The sequence below is a fragment of the Ptychodera flava genome, chromosome 5 (genome assembly GCF_041260155.1).
Source record: "Ptychodera flava strain L36383 chromosome 5, AS_Pfla_20210202, whole genome shotgun sequence".
Lineage (NCBI taxonomy): Eukaryota > Metazoa > Hemichordata > Enteropneusta > Ptychoderidae > Ptychodera > Ptychodera flava.
The window spans coordinates 11,803,642-11,818,957 of NC_091932.1; the positions used below are offsets into that span (position 1 = coordinate 11,803,642).

At 43.1% G+C, this 15,316-nt stretch overlaps 1 protein-coding gene across 1 annotated transcript in view; it reads left to right on the forward strand.

Moving 5' to 3' along the window:
• Positions 1-271: 271 nt before the first annotated feature.
• LOC139133019 (transcription factor AP-2-epsilon-like) overlaps positions 272-15,316 on the forward strand; it is an 83,313-nt gene continuing 68,268 nt past the window's right edge. Inside the window, 3 exon segments of the mRNA XM_070699402.1 lie at positions 272-815; positions 1,602-2,025; positions 2,028-2,095. Coding sequence (XP_070555503.1) covers positions 807-815; positions 1,602-2,025; positions 2,028-2,095 — 501 coding nt within the window. The 5' untranslated portion in view covers positions 272-806.

Sequence of the window (15,316 nt, forward strand, 5' to 3'; positions counted from 1 at the left end):
ATTGACGACTACCTTCACACAGTATTCCGAACAGACTATCAACTGCTCCGCCCTCCTATTTATTGTCAGCGAGCTATTGGGTGTGAGATGGCAAAACGAGAGAGGATTTGTTAAGTGGGAGGTGTCAATCATTTTAAACGCCCGTAATTTATTTACACACTATTTGTTAAACACTACCGAACCGGTGTCGGCCAATAAGAGCCCCTACGTAATTGCGGAATGATTTAGTACGCTAGACATCGAGTTAATTAAAATATGTCCCGCACGCCATTCACAACATCCCCGCGTAGTAAAAGGCCTCTGCAAAAAGGGGCTGGGCTATCGGCACCACAAACACACCGATCTGCGCTGGAGGAGATTTCACTCGTAGCAATACGTTGCATGCATCAGCCTAGTACTATATGCACCAAACCGGTTTATGTGACTCACCGTTCCTTCACAAAGACGAGTGAGCTCCGAGCCCGGCGTCTCTTTTTTTCTACGGCTATTATATCTGCTCGTCGCCTTGAGGCGGTATTTTGATTCGAATAGGACTCGATTCCGAACAGGCACTCCAGTTTGAATCAATCGACTATCACAAACGGGGAATTGACCTCCACAGACAGTCAGTTCAGTGTACACTGTGTGTTGTGTTTTTGTACTAATAGCGTGACTGTATACAGCCATTCGATTCACCAAGTCGACGGACTTCCACCACAATCACCCATGCTGCAACTTAAATGACCAAAAGCGGGTTTGCCAGACCCCGTCAACCAACCTCTCCAGCCGTCTGACTGACTGAGAGGTGCACCCATCCAGCATTTATTATGGCCCAGGTAGGAGCTTATTAACAGCAAGAGAGCTCCCTCCATCAGCCTGCATTAGCCAATAAGTATATAAACCCGAGCGAGTCGGCGGCGCACAACCACAGACGTTTCAGTCAGCCAAACAACTCAGTACACTGGTTTCCAGTCTCCCGGCGGCATGCCCTCAGTCCACGGCTTAATTGACTCAAGCTACGGCTCCGAGGTGCCTGCGCTTTTTCCACAATAATCCTAACGTTCTATTTATCCGCGTTCACTACTCCGCTGCCATTCATTCAGTGTGTCTGAGGGAAGTAGAGAAGCGGCGGCCGGAGTGACTGGACGCGGATATTATTCACTGCGGACCTTTTTCCTACCCTATTCTCGTTCAATGTGTCGTTATGCGGCCGGTGCGTCGCCACGGTGAAAAACGCGGACAGAAAATGTCCCCCCTTTCACTGTGATGTGATGTTACCAGCTCCGACGACGCACAAAATGTACGCACAGACTTAGATTTGCTGTTTTTAAAGACGCATCGAGGCGTTGATCGTTCCAAATTTCACTGCACGGGCCAGTTCATTATGTTTTAATAACAGAGCCATTGAAAACAGAGCTCAGAACACGAGAACCAACCACCAACAGTGTTACCCGTGATGACATTGCTTTTTGTATGACAACAAAAACAACAACACAATCTAAGACTCTCATTTGTGACATTTATTATCTGTGTCTGTTTTCAGGTTTTTTTTTGAAATTAAGTTAGTGAATGTTTAACCACATTTTGCTAATACGATCTTTCTTTCTCTGCCTTTTTTCCAGGAACGGACAGATCTTGTAACGGGCCATCGATCCGGGTTTACGGCAGGAACAGTTGGCAATTCATCGTCATCCTTTACGTCGGCACCCAGGCTCTCCCACACACCCACCACGGATTTCCAACCCCCATACTTCCCACCACCCTACAATATACCCCAGCAGCCCTCTCAACTGGACTTTCACCACCACGTGAACACAGACCCCTACTCACACCTCAACACCCTCCACCAACCCCAGCAACACTACCACCAACTCCAGGCCCAGCACAGGCCCCAGCATGTGCTACGACACAGGGAGGACGCCGACCCGCTGCACCTTCAGACGAACATGCACCCGGGCATGCCACAGCTATCGGCATTGGACGGGCGGCGGGACTACGGCGGGGTTCGTCGCCCTGACGTGTTAGTTCACGGCGGTCATCACGGACTCGGAACCCTGACACAGATCTTCTACTTCACGGCTCCGGACTAACCCATGGACTCGACTCGGAATCTCAGGTAAGACTGAACTTTTCGCCAGCTTCAGCAACTTTAGCTAAGCTGTTTTCTTTTTGATTTGATTTTTGTCATATTTCGGCGTCTCACTTAGGCCGCTGTGTCTGTGTAAAATATCCAAATTTATCCAAATCTGTCTCTCAAATATTGAAATTATGCTATTGTTGGAACAAATTATCGGTCGATATGACCTATTTTCTTGAGCATTATCCAAAAGCAACCGTTTTCGACTGAAATTGCACCGAAGCTTCGCAAAAAAAACCGCTCATCCTCTCTTTCATTGGTACAGCCTTGTCCGTGTGTCGAGCTAGAAAGCTGAAAGTCTCTTATTCTGATATTTCATAAACGTTGGTGTCCAGACTTAGGTTCGTATCTGTGGTGTCATATTTTTGGTAAACAACCACAACAACAAACAGGCTTCGTCTAACGCCACATCCGCATAACTGCATAGGTAATTCAAGCTGTCTTAATTTACAGAAGTTTGAACCGTCAACGTTTTCGAATCTGAGTCATACATCCCCGAACAGAGTGCAAGCAATCGCGGAAACCTTGTTTTCAGACTGGAAAACGTGGATGTAATTATAGGTGGGACAGCGGACGTCGAGGCTGGGTGGGGTTGCTTGATATTTTCAAGCGAATTAGACAAACGCGGTGGAATTCAGCGGGGCCGGGTTGCATATAATAGCATAAACGACGAACAGTTTGTCGGTAAATTGTTATCGATCTCGAGCTTAGCTTCGAAAACAGAAGGGAAAAAGGTCTCTAGCGAAGTGGAAACAAAACGAACGATCGAAGCGGTGTTGCGCTGCAAATTATGCATCTTGTCGCTTCATTTCAACTGGCTGCAGTTTTTTTAGTCGCGATATAGCCAGGGATGTTCTGTCGACTGTCGCCAACTGTCAGCGTCGACGTGAAGTTTTTTGAGATTTCGTTGCCCAGACGTTAGCTATATATAATTAGGGTCATACACAATATGGCTAGGTTGCTGCTATGTTTTGCGTGTGACAGTAAACGCTGTCAAACGACATCGACTGAAAAAAAGGACAACCGTTTCAACGCTGTCATCTTTGACGCGAAATGTTATCTGGGACGGCAGCCATGTGAACTGATATTTTCGACCGTCTTTGCAAACAGCTTTCGGCCGTTCTCGCTACATCGGCGTTTCGTCTCAGTCCTTGAGATTGCTAGCTCGATGAAAATAAGCATAATTATTCGACTTCACCCTTATGGCTTCATTTTTTTCCTTTGATTTTCAAGGGTGATCATTCGTAATAGGAGCTCCTATGTTCACAAGCGATACCATCAGGCGCTAGCAAAGCAACGGGTCCCCCGTCTGGTGAATAGACACACCAAGCAACCAAAACCGTCTCGACGTGCGCTAGTTTACTTTTTGATCCCGGCGATACCAGAACAGTATGGGCATAATCAGGCGACAACGGGGCACGGCGGGATAACCACTGGAAAAATTCAAATTAATAATATCAGACATCCCCCAATCGACAAAACTTGTTAGGGCCATTTTCACGTAGTAAGTGATGTCAGACCCAAATTATCCTGCACTAGGGAGTTATTTGGAACCGTTCTGTGCGCATCAACAATTCTGATACAACAGATAAACACTACAATTCACACCTCGTGAAAATATCTAGCAATTTGATCATTCGATTTCTACCCACTACTGTTTGACACTCTCATAGAATGTTTATAATTCTGTGGACAGATGTTGGCCGGTATTAAACGACTGTTCGGTTCATAACATTGGTTCAATCTATGTGCAAGTCCCCCCTTACACCATTGTTCCTATCCCCTAAATAAAAATGTACAGAGCGTTTAGACTCTCAAATATTGACTTATACTTAAGTTGTCATTTGTTCAAGTCTTCGGCGATCGCGTTTAATTGCCCCCTCCGACACGAACATCGAAACTAATCGCTTGAAACATCTATGTTATTAATTCTGGCTCGCCAAGGGTTACCTCCATTTTCGCTGTCAGTTTAGATTCGGTTGCGTTCGCCATTGCTTACCCCTTTTATCACTTGTCTAGCCGACAGCCGGCCGATTGGAGATTGTTTATTTGTATTTTGTTCGGGGAGTGAGTTTGTCGTCATAGTTTAAATCGCCAATATAAAACAAAATCAGTATTTTTTTGTTTTCGAGAACGGATCGCAGCTTTGGTTTAACTTGCCCTATCAGTTGAACGGCAACTATGCCACCATAGGGTGAGAGCGTAAACACACCACCCTGCACGAAATCTTCGCCTCTTCGAGTAGGTATTTGTCCCAGCGTCAGGTTTGCCTTTCGTTCCAATACAACCAACAGTGTTACGTCCTCTTCAAAGATCTATGCAAACCGTTTTGAGTTTGATTTCAACACGAGGCTGGATATATCAGCGAATCTTACAAGGATACCAGTTGTGGACGCTTTTTTCCGTGTGGAGCCAATTGACAGCTCTCTCCTATTGACAAAAAGTCGCTGTCGTTAATACGGACTAGTGCTGTCCCTTTCAAAGTACAGCCGCTCTCAGATAAACTGGAACGGCGAAAAACAATAGCGTTTGTGATGTCTTTCTTGTCATCTCTCGCTCGAACAAAGTAGTAAACGAGAAAAGCAATTTGGTTGGAAAATGCTGAACAAGACCATTCACAATTGGGATTCATTTAAGACTTCAGTCTTCTGCTGGGTATTTCATAATCGCCCTTCTGTGTACGTCCGCCCCAATTCTCAGTAAGGACTGAATGACACCGTGGTGTGACGGCAAAGGATTGCTACAATACCGCCAGAACTTTTCAATTATTGCTCACCGCAATTGCACTCAAAAATTTCGCTAGGTATTGTTCGAGGTATGCACTATCTTCCTAGTACCCCCTTCAAACAGTGACGACCGCCATTTTCCTTCTACGTGAGTCCCAGGACGCGAACACAAATACAGCGGGCAGTTTCCCTTATGCGTACTTTTCAGCCCCGATTTGAGACCTACAGCCACCTAAACAGATATACGGTTAGTTTATAAACGTTAGATTAGAAGTCTGAAACCTCTGTGTGTCCGGATTGACTTAGTTAAAATGTTCGGGAAGTGATAACGGGACGGGAGAAAGAACATTAAGAGAGTCAGCGAAAGGGGGTAAGGTTTGATCGAGGCGAAACTTCAGTCCAGACTAGATCAAGAATCGACTAGTGTGCAAATCATTTTGTATCCATTGATGTGTTGGGGGATTCTTTGAAATAGAAAGTACACAAGCAGACCTCTTAGTTCGTTTGTTCAACACAAAGAGCTACATTTAAAGAACATGCAAATATGAGTAACACTATGAGGTTTTGCTTCAAAGGAGAACGCGAACAAAAACAAGCCAGTTGCCGGCAGATTATCTTATTTCTACTCTTAAAGGTTTGTCGGGGAAAAAGGGAGAATAGACAGCAAATATGCATATTAGCAACTGACAATAGTGTCTAAAAGAGGGGATATTACAAGGCGAAGACACCCAACTGCCTGTGAAGTGTTTGGACGAGTAGCTATGTCTTGAAAGTGCATTGGTCAGAGGTGCGTTTCTTGGCCCAAGTTACTGTTGTTGGTCCTTTGAAATGTATCAATGAAGGCGGTAGATCTGTGAAGGTCAGGTATTTTCTAGTGAGAATTCAAGTGGGAAGATTCATCGAACCAATCCCCCTTGGAGAAATCCGAATCCCAAACTTTGTATTAGTATTATGCGAATTAGAGTGAGCAGACGACACCTTTCTTCACCTCGCTGAAATTTTCTTTCAAAAGTTGTGGTCTAGTGCGAGGTCAGCCCTTTATCTTATTTTTAAGAGGGGTAGTAGCAAAAACAATACGACAGAGAGAGGTCCAAAATGTGTTACCTCCGGAAGTCGAGCGATCAGTCGAGAAAAAAAAGGGTGAAGCCCAGAATAAGGCGTTGGGGTGACGTGAAAAGCAGCTACAGGCAGGGCAAGGAAGGTAGTTCTGTATGCTTGGTTGGGCCCGATGAAACATTGTTGGGTGACATTTGCAGACGGGTCACCTCGCGTTGGATACAAAAATTGTTGAATGCCCTGCCTAAATGCTTTATAGTGAATTTTTACACCTCATTTCAAACTCAAGATGCTGGCTGGCTTTTATATTGTATCGGCTGACGTCGCAAGCCGTACTACTCACAGTAGCCTAGCAAAGCCCACTATAGCATGCTCCCTCACAACAGGTCCGTTCAACTTCAGTTTACAGTTGTTCAAAACTCACCAAAATGTAGCATTTCTACCTCGCCGCTGTAATTACGCAATTATTTCCCGACCAAAAACCGGTAAATTTTGTCCACGAAACGTCCACAAAAATACAATTCACTGTTCTCTTGTAAATTGCAACGAATAAAGTACGAGTGTTTTGATTGGTCAGTGAAACCGTACTCTGAAATGTCTGGCGAAGCCAATACGTCATGGTACAGGGTAGCCCCTATATAAATATTAATATAAAAGTCTGCTTAATATATGAAATGTGCTTTTAGTTCGATAGCTTCATCTTTTCGATAAACGATCAATTTTTCGCGCATTTTCTTTTCAGCGTTTTGTCTTCCCGCAATGAATGTCATTAAGACGTATTGGCATCGTGTTATCTTTCTCATTGACGCATTCATTGTTGAATTGTCGACCCTTCGTCGTTCAGCCGCGATGTTTGTTTGTTCGTTCGTTTGTTTACTTACATCTCAACAATATGCAGGTCATAACTGACACGTAACGAATTCTGAAACGATTTGTCAGGTACAGCATTTTCATATAATCAGCGTGAATGTACTCTTTTAAAGTAATTAACATCCTCTGTTCATTATTTGAATTTTGATTATGCAAAATGACAAAAGATTTTTGTGAGCTTGTTTTTTTTTTTCATTCTAAGGTAGTAATTTAGATAATTAACTTCGAAAAACGTATGGGGGCCAATGTTTCCTGCTATGTACACTGGGTCACCGCTGCCCAAAGTCGATGAAGTTTTCATAAGGTATAGATTAAATTGCTAGAACTACTCGACTCTTTCAGCGATGATGTAAACAGACAACAGGTTCATAGATACCGTTTGCAAACTCGACACCATGGACGTCGATTTCCTCCACAATTTTGTTCTTAATTAAAAGCCATTTGATACCACGGGGTTGTAATCAGCGGCGTAAATAGGAAACAGGCGTCCCTTTCCACTCTGTGGAGAACACAGCGGTACTTGTCGCTACACGGGTGACGGATTAAAATATGGGCTTCTCTTTTTAATCGCAATAATATTTGTGATTACGACGTCAAAGCCAAGGGGGTAAGCCTACCTTGGTCACGTGGTCTGCCAGATATCAACAGTGATGACGCTATGGCAGTGTTCTCACTCGCTTGAAACCACGTGGGTTTGGATTTTCGGCACATTTTTGAATAGCTGCATCTAATTTGGCATCCGGCAAAGACAGAAAGATGTGTTTTAGATTTTTGTATTGGTTGTCACATAATTTGGCTTCTAAATTTAAAATGATTAGCAAATTGACTTAGTCCACTTGCGTTTTTTCTCAGACATGCTAGTTATCAGTTGTTATTTTTGTGTTAAGGGTACCATTGAAACAAACCATGGAAATTGCTGTGTTTGACGTTCGATTCGGGAATGAATGAAAATCAAGCGTTGACTTTTCTAAAACAGTATTTGCAAATCTTGATGTTCTTGAGTGAACGAGTTGAGAGACCTACTTTTTTACCCTCGGCTATTTTCTCCCCGCTGATGTAGTACCCTTGTTGGCTTTTAGAAACAGAGCTCAGCAACTTTCACAAGTAAACACGGTGACAAAAATCCACGAAACTTTTTCCGTTTTTGATTTTACAGCTAGCAGGCATTAAACAGTGTTAAGAATGATATGTTCAAAGTTCATATGAACCGGCAAGCTAGCACTATTGTTCCTGATTGCATCCCCCCTGGAACGTTCTGCTTTGAAGCGCGCGAAAGAGAATAAAAACAAAAAGCGCAATGACTTTTTTTACAAATTGATGAAATTTGACTTGATATCACCGTGAACAGACAACAGTGGGAGTGTGTTTTTACGTGCTTACAACTCAGGACGCCTTTATTTCTCAAATACTTGATTTAAAAACAAAATGAGAACTAATATGTGGCTGAATATGCTATAATTTTCCAACCCTATCCTAACATGGAAAGATTGCCACTCGTAAGAGACTCATGACAGGTACCCAATAATATGCAATATGCCATGAATCCGAAATTGGCACAATTTGTGGATATTTCAGTCCTTTCAAGGCCTACTGATCAAAGGCATCGAAAAGAGGGAAGCAGTACGCCATGCGTGGCAAGTGAAGACAGTCAATAGCCTTTCAAACACTGTGGATTCGAGACAAGAGCATGCAGTCAATATTGAGTCCATAATGGCCAAAATATTTGACAAAGACATTTGAATGGGAGAATTCCACAGAAATAAAAAAGTCCTTTCTCTTAGTCGCCATTGAAAGTAACACCGTGAAAAATTGACTTCAGTTTTTCAGAGAGCGTGGATTATTGTTCGCAGCTTTTTTTTCCGAGACACGGTTCGATTCCGATCCGCAAGGAGAATCTCTACAGCCGTGCCAACCGCTGCCAAATGTTCCCAGATCCGCTCACAGCCAAGCTAATTGCAGTCGATAAGAGTTTCGGTATTACCGGCAATTTTCAGAAATATATTCTAGAGAAAATGTCCTGATTATTTTTTTCGGGGTGGGGTAGAAGGGGGGGGGGATTAAATTGACCCGGATGAAAGGCAGGGCTAAAAAGTGAGAGGTTACAATAGACATGTGCAGAGTGGGGAGGCCTTGATCATTGTAATTGTAACCAGACCTCGCGAACTGTCAGTCGTGACAAATTTCGACAACGAGATTATTCAACAAGACGAGACAAAAAGAATCGAGAAAAAGATCATTAAAGCGATGGGTAATATTTATCCGAGCGGAGTTATGAATTCAGTGCATGTCGAGTGTCACAATGCGAGAAAAGAGATAGCTACTCCTGTAATATTGAAATAGTGAGTGTGTGCGATCAACACTGATCGGGTTGTAAATGTGTTTGTATTTCCAAGATTGAAAAGTAAATCCGCTTCATTCTTTATAACACTTTAAAATGCTTGTTATTATTAAATACCCTTTTTTTTTGCTCGACAAGACAAGAAAAGGACTCTTGTTTTCAGGACGAGCATCAACCCTAGAAGAAAAAAAAGGACGCCCTGTTCAATAACATGCAATGAAGCAATTCACAACGCATTCTCAATCACATATATTAGATTTTCAAAATCTGAACGCTAAATCGTGTGTGCTCTAAGGTCACGGCTTCTTCTCACTTAGATGGAGAAATTGCACAGACTGCTGGATTACCAAAACGGCTGACTATTTGTGAGTGCTCCGACACAAAAGCGTTTTCTCTTACAGCTGTCTTTGGTCTCTAAAAACGCATCGGTGTCGTTTTGAAAACCTCACAGTAACAAACACTTATCTGAACCTCCTACCCCGCACCCTGTAGCCTTTCTCGTGTATAAATTCGCAGTATTACTTTATACAAGAAAGGGGGAGAATTTCTGGTTGTGTAACTGAGTCGAGCAGCATTGACTGGCACAATGTGAAAAATAGATTCAGCGGAGAGGCGTATGAATAGAAGGTACAAACATGTCTGACCTGTACACGTTGTAAAACACCGCAATGCTTTTTTATCGACAATTGTTAAAATTTCGAAATATGTACATGTTCATTTCTTCGGTGAAACGAGCAGTGTCGATGTGTTTATTGCTCCCACGGATGCTAGCTAAAGGCTGCCCGCGCTTTTTGTGTTAGAGCACTTCAGATGATCAAATCACTTGTGAAAATGATTTGATTGGATTTTAAATCTTGAGATTTGAAGGATTTCAAAAGACAACTAAAAGCAGAGTCGACAAGAAGCCCTTTACCATTTCACGTCCACGTTATGGTTTCTCTGCGTCAATTTTTTTGAAATTCCAATAATCTTGAGACAGGGGCAATATTACGTTTGATGACACATTCGACATTCTGACGCGTGTTTGTATAGCTATTATCAACACAACTCGAACATAATTCTGCGATTTGAATGGAAAGGGGACTGCTGCGCATGACAGCGACACATCAATGTTTGACATATTCATCTCGACAGTTATAAGACTCAAACCGATCGAAGCCAGGCGACGGAAGTGTCTGCGGATCAGTACGGACAGAAACATTTCCCTGCTAAGTAATACGATTTTGAGAAAGACATCACGAGAGCAAAAAAGCAAGGCACACGGTGCAATGCCACGAGATGAACAGAAAGGAATCACTCACAGCGAAGACGAACTGCGAAAAAAAATCGCTGCCATGCCTTTCACTAGATTTCTATAAACGCCCCGAAACGAAGGAGGGAAACACAGTTACTTAGCAATTCAAAATAGAGTTAGTCAGCTCAAACAGCGAAGATTACGGGGCAGATTTGTTAGCTCAATCGAGATAGTAAGAAGTTGATTTCAAATAAATGGGGCGCCGATTTACACAGATATAAAACCCGGTAAACGAGCCGGTTAAGTCATGGACAGCCGGCGAGCTAACCACCAATTTTCATTGCTCTGATATCCTGCATCTGAAATTACACATTTTGCATTTTGATCTCAGTGAAATGGAAACATTTTTCTTTGACAATTGGCTGTGTTTTATATTTATGTTCGCGTTTTGAGACGTCGTTTGGAAGTCATTACGCGAGAGGCGAGGATCTGACTTAGTTCGGCCATTGAAAATGCTGCGTATTTCCATGGTAATCGCATTACTAAAATTTCGTTACATCTTAAAAAGGGGGGTGCTAATTCCATATGCAAGCCCTCGTCCACCGCGTTCTCAGATAAATGTCACCAATTTTGGTGCGGAATATAAGTCACAGACATTTTCCGTGTTCGCTAAAGAATTAGTGTGAGCCATTTTCACTCACGAGAAAAGCCTAAGCCTTACTGACTGTCATTTTGGAGTGAAGCACTTTCGACTGGAAATTACGTTGTCTTTAAACGGCAGTGTTGTCAGGAGTTCCTCGGGGATGCCGAGGTTGTCCCACTGCAAAACTCCCTAATCCATACCCGTCTTAAAAAAACGGGGGATTACCTTAGTAATTTAACAGATTAAATATGCATTTTTCTCCTCATCCGAGCCACTTAACTGATAATTCGGTGTTGGAGACTGTTGGATGCGCACAACACACACAGTCAATCTGTACCTGCTGCCAAAGCCCATAAAGGCTCCGTCACGTGCATACGTTGAGGGGAAAAACACAATTCGTGTTTCCTTATGTCTGGACGTCTAGATTGCGTACGTGGAAAGCGGAAGTGCATCCCCCTAGTAACTGAGATAAATAGCAAGCTAAACTTGGGATAATATCATCCCGAGCGTCTGGTATGGCGAATTGGAGCTAGAAACTCACTGTGTAACACCGTATCATGGTCAACCTATGAAGGCATGAGGGCCACTCTCTCCGGGCCCAACCACGATCTTTAGTATGACCCCTGACGGTGTTGTGTAGACAGACACGACTGTGGGGAGCGAATGACCGTGTCCCCGATATCAGTGGCTCTCCAAATCGTCGATATTCATCTTTGCGGTCGTGTGAAGGCTGTCGCCGCCTCAGCGCCAGCTTAGGCGCTGCCCGCTGAGGAAGATTCCGTATTCCCACAAGTCTGCACAGAGTCAACGCTGGGACTCTCCCATGCATACTTGGCAATGTTTGCAGTGAAATGCAATATGGAAGACTGTGATTCCAAAAATGTATAGCCCATGAGGCGTTGCCAGTACAACGTCTATAGAGCGCTTTCTTTGACATGCGCGGATTTTTTTTGTAACAAGCCACATGCTATCCAAGCAGTTATTGTGTGAATTGAAGTAACATAAAGGTAAACATACGACACAACACGAGCTCGTAAGCTCGGTTTTCAAACAGGAGGTACGAAAACCGAAGTATCAATATAGATTTACAATTCAATTCATAAATCAATTTCTGTGATAGCAATTTAATAGCACGAAGTTTTTCGTTCTGATTGCGGCATTTCTGGAGAGCTTTTGAAGGTCATCCGTGCAGTTACTTAATTCAAAGGAACATTGTTTTGTTTGGAAGGATTTCTAAAAAACCTTGGCCTTTCCTATTTAAAGAAGAAACAGGGGATGTCGATTTCTTTGCATGACATACGCATCAGTAAAGTTCGACTAGATAGCGCGAAGAAGACGACGAGACAACTGTACACAATGGCAAAACCCTTCCCCAACACATCACCATCAGAAATCGATCGGAGAATATCGACGATGTAAGAAATACCGATGTCTGGTCGACAAGTCGGAAGTGTTGTGGCGAAACGACGATAAACCACCGCCGATTCCGATTTCACTAATCCTACGCGCGGCAGCTGCGCTGTGAGTCGGCCCGTCGGTACTGAGTGGTCGAACGGAGGATGGGGGTCTTTCGACTAAACTCAGCCTCCCAGCATTTTTGACATTAAAAAAAATACACAGTGCGTCTTCAAAAAACCAAACAAGCCGTGTCCGCCGAAGTCGGGTCTCGAATTTCTTCACATTTCGGCTCATTAGTGTAAATAGATATAGTCGCAATATAGAGACCTGATAAGCAAACTGGTTTTCGATTTCACCGCGTGTTTTAATTTCGAGAAGGGTGGTACAGATCCGCGTTGTCAGGCAAAGTTCATTACTTTTTTATTCCACTTAGATAACGTCACTTGCAATATGGGAAAGCCCCCGAACCAGAAGAAAATAAAGCCATTCTGAAAATCACAGTTTCATTAGGGAAGGCCAAGTGTTGTTTTCAAGACATTTCTATTCGTAATATCCACATTTACTAATAAATTAAGACCTAGTAGAGACGATTTCTCATATTCTTAATGATCCCATTTATCGCAGCGATGTTGCGGGACTATTAGTGACAAGTGTACCGTAATGGTCGCCGAGCACGCTGCCCCGGACTCCTCTCCTCCGTAATATGCTTCAATCGAAATGCTGTCTTCCCCGGAGTATGGCGTGTTGCTTACATAGTTCTCGTCGTAAGAAACAAACAGCAAAACCTTGATTCCAGCTCAAGATGTGTCCGGCCGATTCCTTGTCAAGTCAGACAGGATAGAAGCATTACCAAAGCTCCCTAAAATTGCTAAAACGGGTCAAAATTGGCTTCATCAGTAGAAACAAACAGTGATCAACAGTAAAAGTGTGTAAACGACGGCTTCAACGTTACTTGATGGACTTGAGCCTTTGAGTACTGTAATTTGAATAATTAAATAACTTTCCAGCTCAAGGGGGGTTTTGGTTGCCGTGTTATTTTTGTGGTTCATTTGAGAAACGGGAAGAAAAAAAGAGAAATAAAGAGAAACGGTATCCTTTCTTTCAAATCGACCGTCACCTTTCAATTGCATTCTCAAAAGCCCACGACTAAATACTCTTGTATACATACGTCGACAATTCGAGAGAAGGGTTTATACTGATTTAAATGCGCTCGGATCTGGTGATTCCGGTTCCCGCTCTGAGTTTTTCTTGTGTGTTATTTTCCTTCTGAGGTGGTCGGAGCTGGAAGTTGCCCGGGGTGTCGAAGCGTGGTCACCGTGTGGTCAGTAATGGCGTTAGATTGCCTCTGCTGTTGTTGTTAGTTTTCCTGCATGCTGTCTGGTCCAGCAACGTCCAGCGTGGTTCCATAATTACAGTCCATGCACCCCAGAATATTTCTTTTGTCAGCCCAGCTCGCGACAGAGCACGTTCTCCCCGTATCTTTTACTTCCAAATTTCACATAATTGCGTGTTATTGAACATCAGTTCACCATAATTGCCTCAAAGTTAACTGTTCAATAATTGATCTGTTTTGTTAGTATTTTATATCTGTGCCTTGCCCTCCGACGTCGCAGAACAACAAACTTCCATTGCTGTCTATGCTTCACTACTTTTTTCACCCTTGTTCAGCTTGTCAATAAGTCTCTTTTGAAGCCTTTGCGGGGTTTCATTCACCCCGTACAATATGGCTTCCTGTTGCTCAAGATGTCGTCTGTTAGTAAGAGCACATGGCGAGGAGCCCCCTCACAAAAAGGTGCATGAATACCCCAAAATGTGTCCTTTGTTGTCGCGTCGTCCGCAGCTTGGCATGTCAGTTATTAGTGTGTGCTACCTATCTCATAGTTTGGTCGTTCGATTTTCTTGTGTAAACAATGAGGCCGTTCCTTATAGAATCGTTCGCCGAGTCCGATAGCCCCTTAAGAGCACTTGAGCCAGTTGACTTACACAGTGAATTCCCCTTAATGAGTGTAGTAGCTCCAGAACCCAATCCTAAAAGCTTCTGTATCGGTGGACTAGTAGTAGTACTCTCCTTTAAGATCGAGGGAACACAAGCCGCGCCGTGTCACATTGTTTCGCCTGCCAAATATAGACCGCCGATCTCTCTTCGATGTACTCCAACCATGCATTTCTTTTCAGAAGGGTACTAAACTTATTGCCTGCTCATAAATTGTCTCTCTAGAACGTGCTGGCAAAGGTCACTGCTTCTGGTCCCCTGCGCAGAAATGCACCTTAAATGTCCTTTTGTACATATTATGAATATTTTCCGTGTTCATCGCTCAGCTACAACTTAACAATACAAGTGTGTGTGTGTGTTTGTTATGGTATCTGGTAGTAGAGATTTCTGCTGTTGTTCACATTTCAATTCAACGCTGTCCGCAAGAAAAATGACGCGACTTAACGCGGGAATCGACCAGACGACAAAAAATCTCTTTTTTTCGAAAACATCTTGTTCAATCAAGGAAAAGTAGCCATGCGGTGCATTTTCAGGCGGAAACCAAATTTCTGCGGTCAAAACTTTTCACGATTTGTTTTTTCGTAAAATAATTAGACTAGCCGTGAAGAAAATTATAGAACAAAAAACTGACTAGTTTTACTTAACTGTTGTTTACACAGACGAGCAACGAGAGTTGGCTGAAATGGAAGGGGCATTACAACTATTACGACGCGGCTGTGCAGTGGATGCGATATAGCGGAGACCACAATGTTAGTACAAAAACAATTACATAATCTAAACTCCCCACTTTTGATTTTAAGATTTTTCGTCAGGATTTTTTGAAGGAAAATTGTCAGACAGACACAATTACTTTCCTGATTCACACACCATTTTGAGTTAAAATAAACACGTGTGGGGTTTTTTTGAAAGTTATTGATTGCTTGTTGTGTGTGGGCTGTTGCA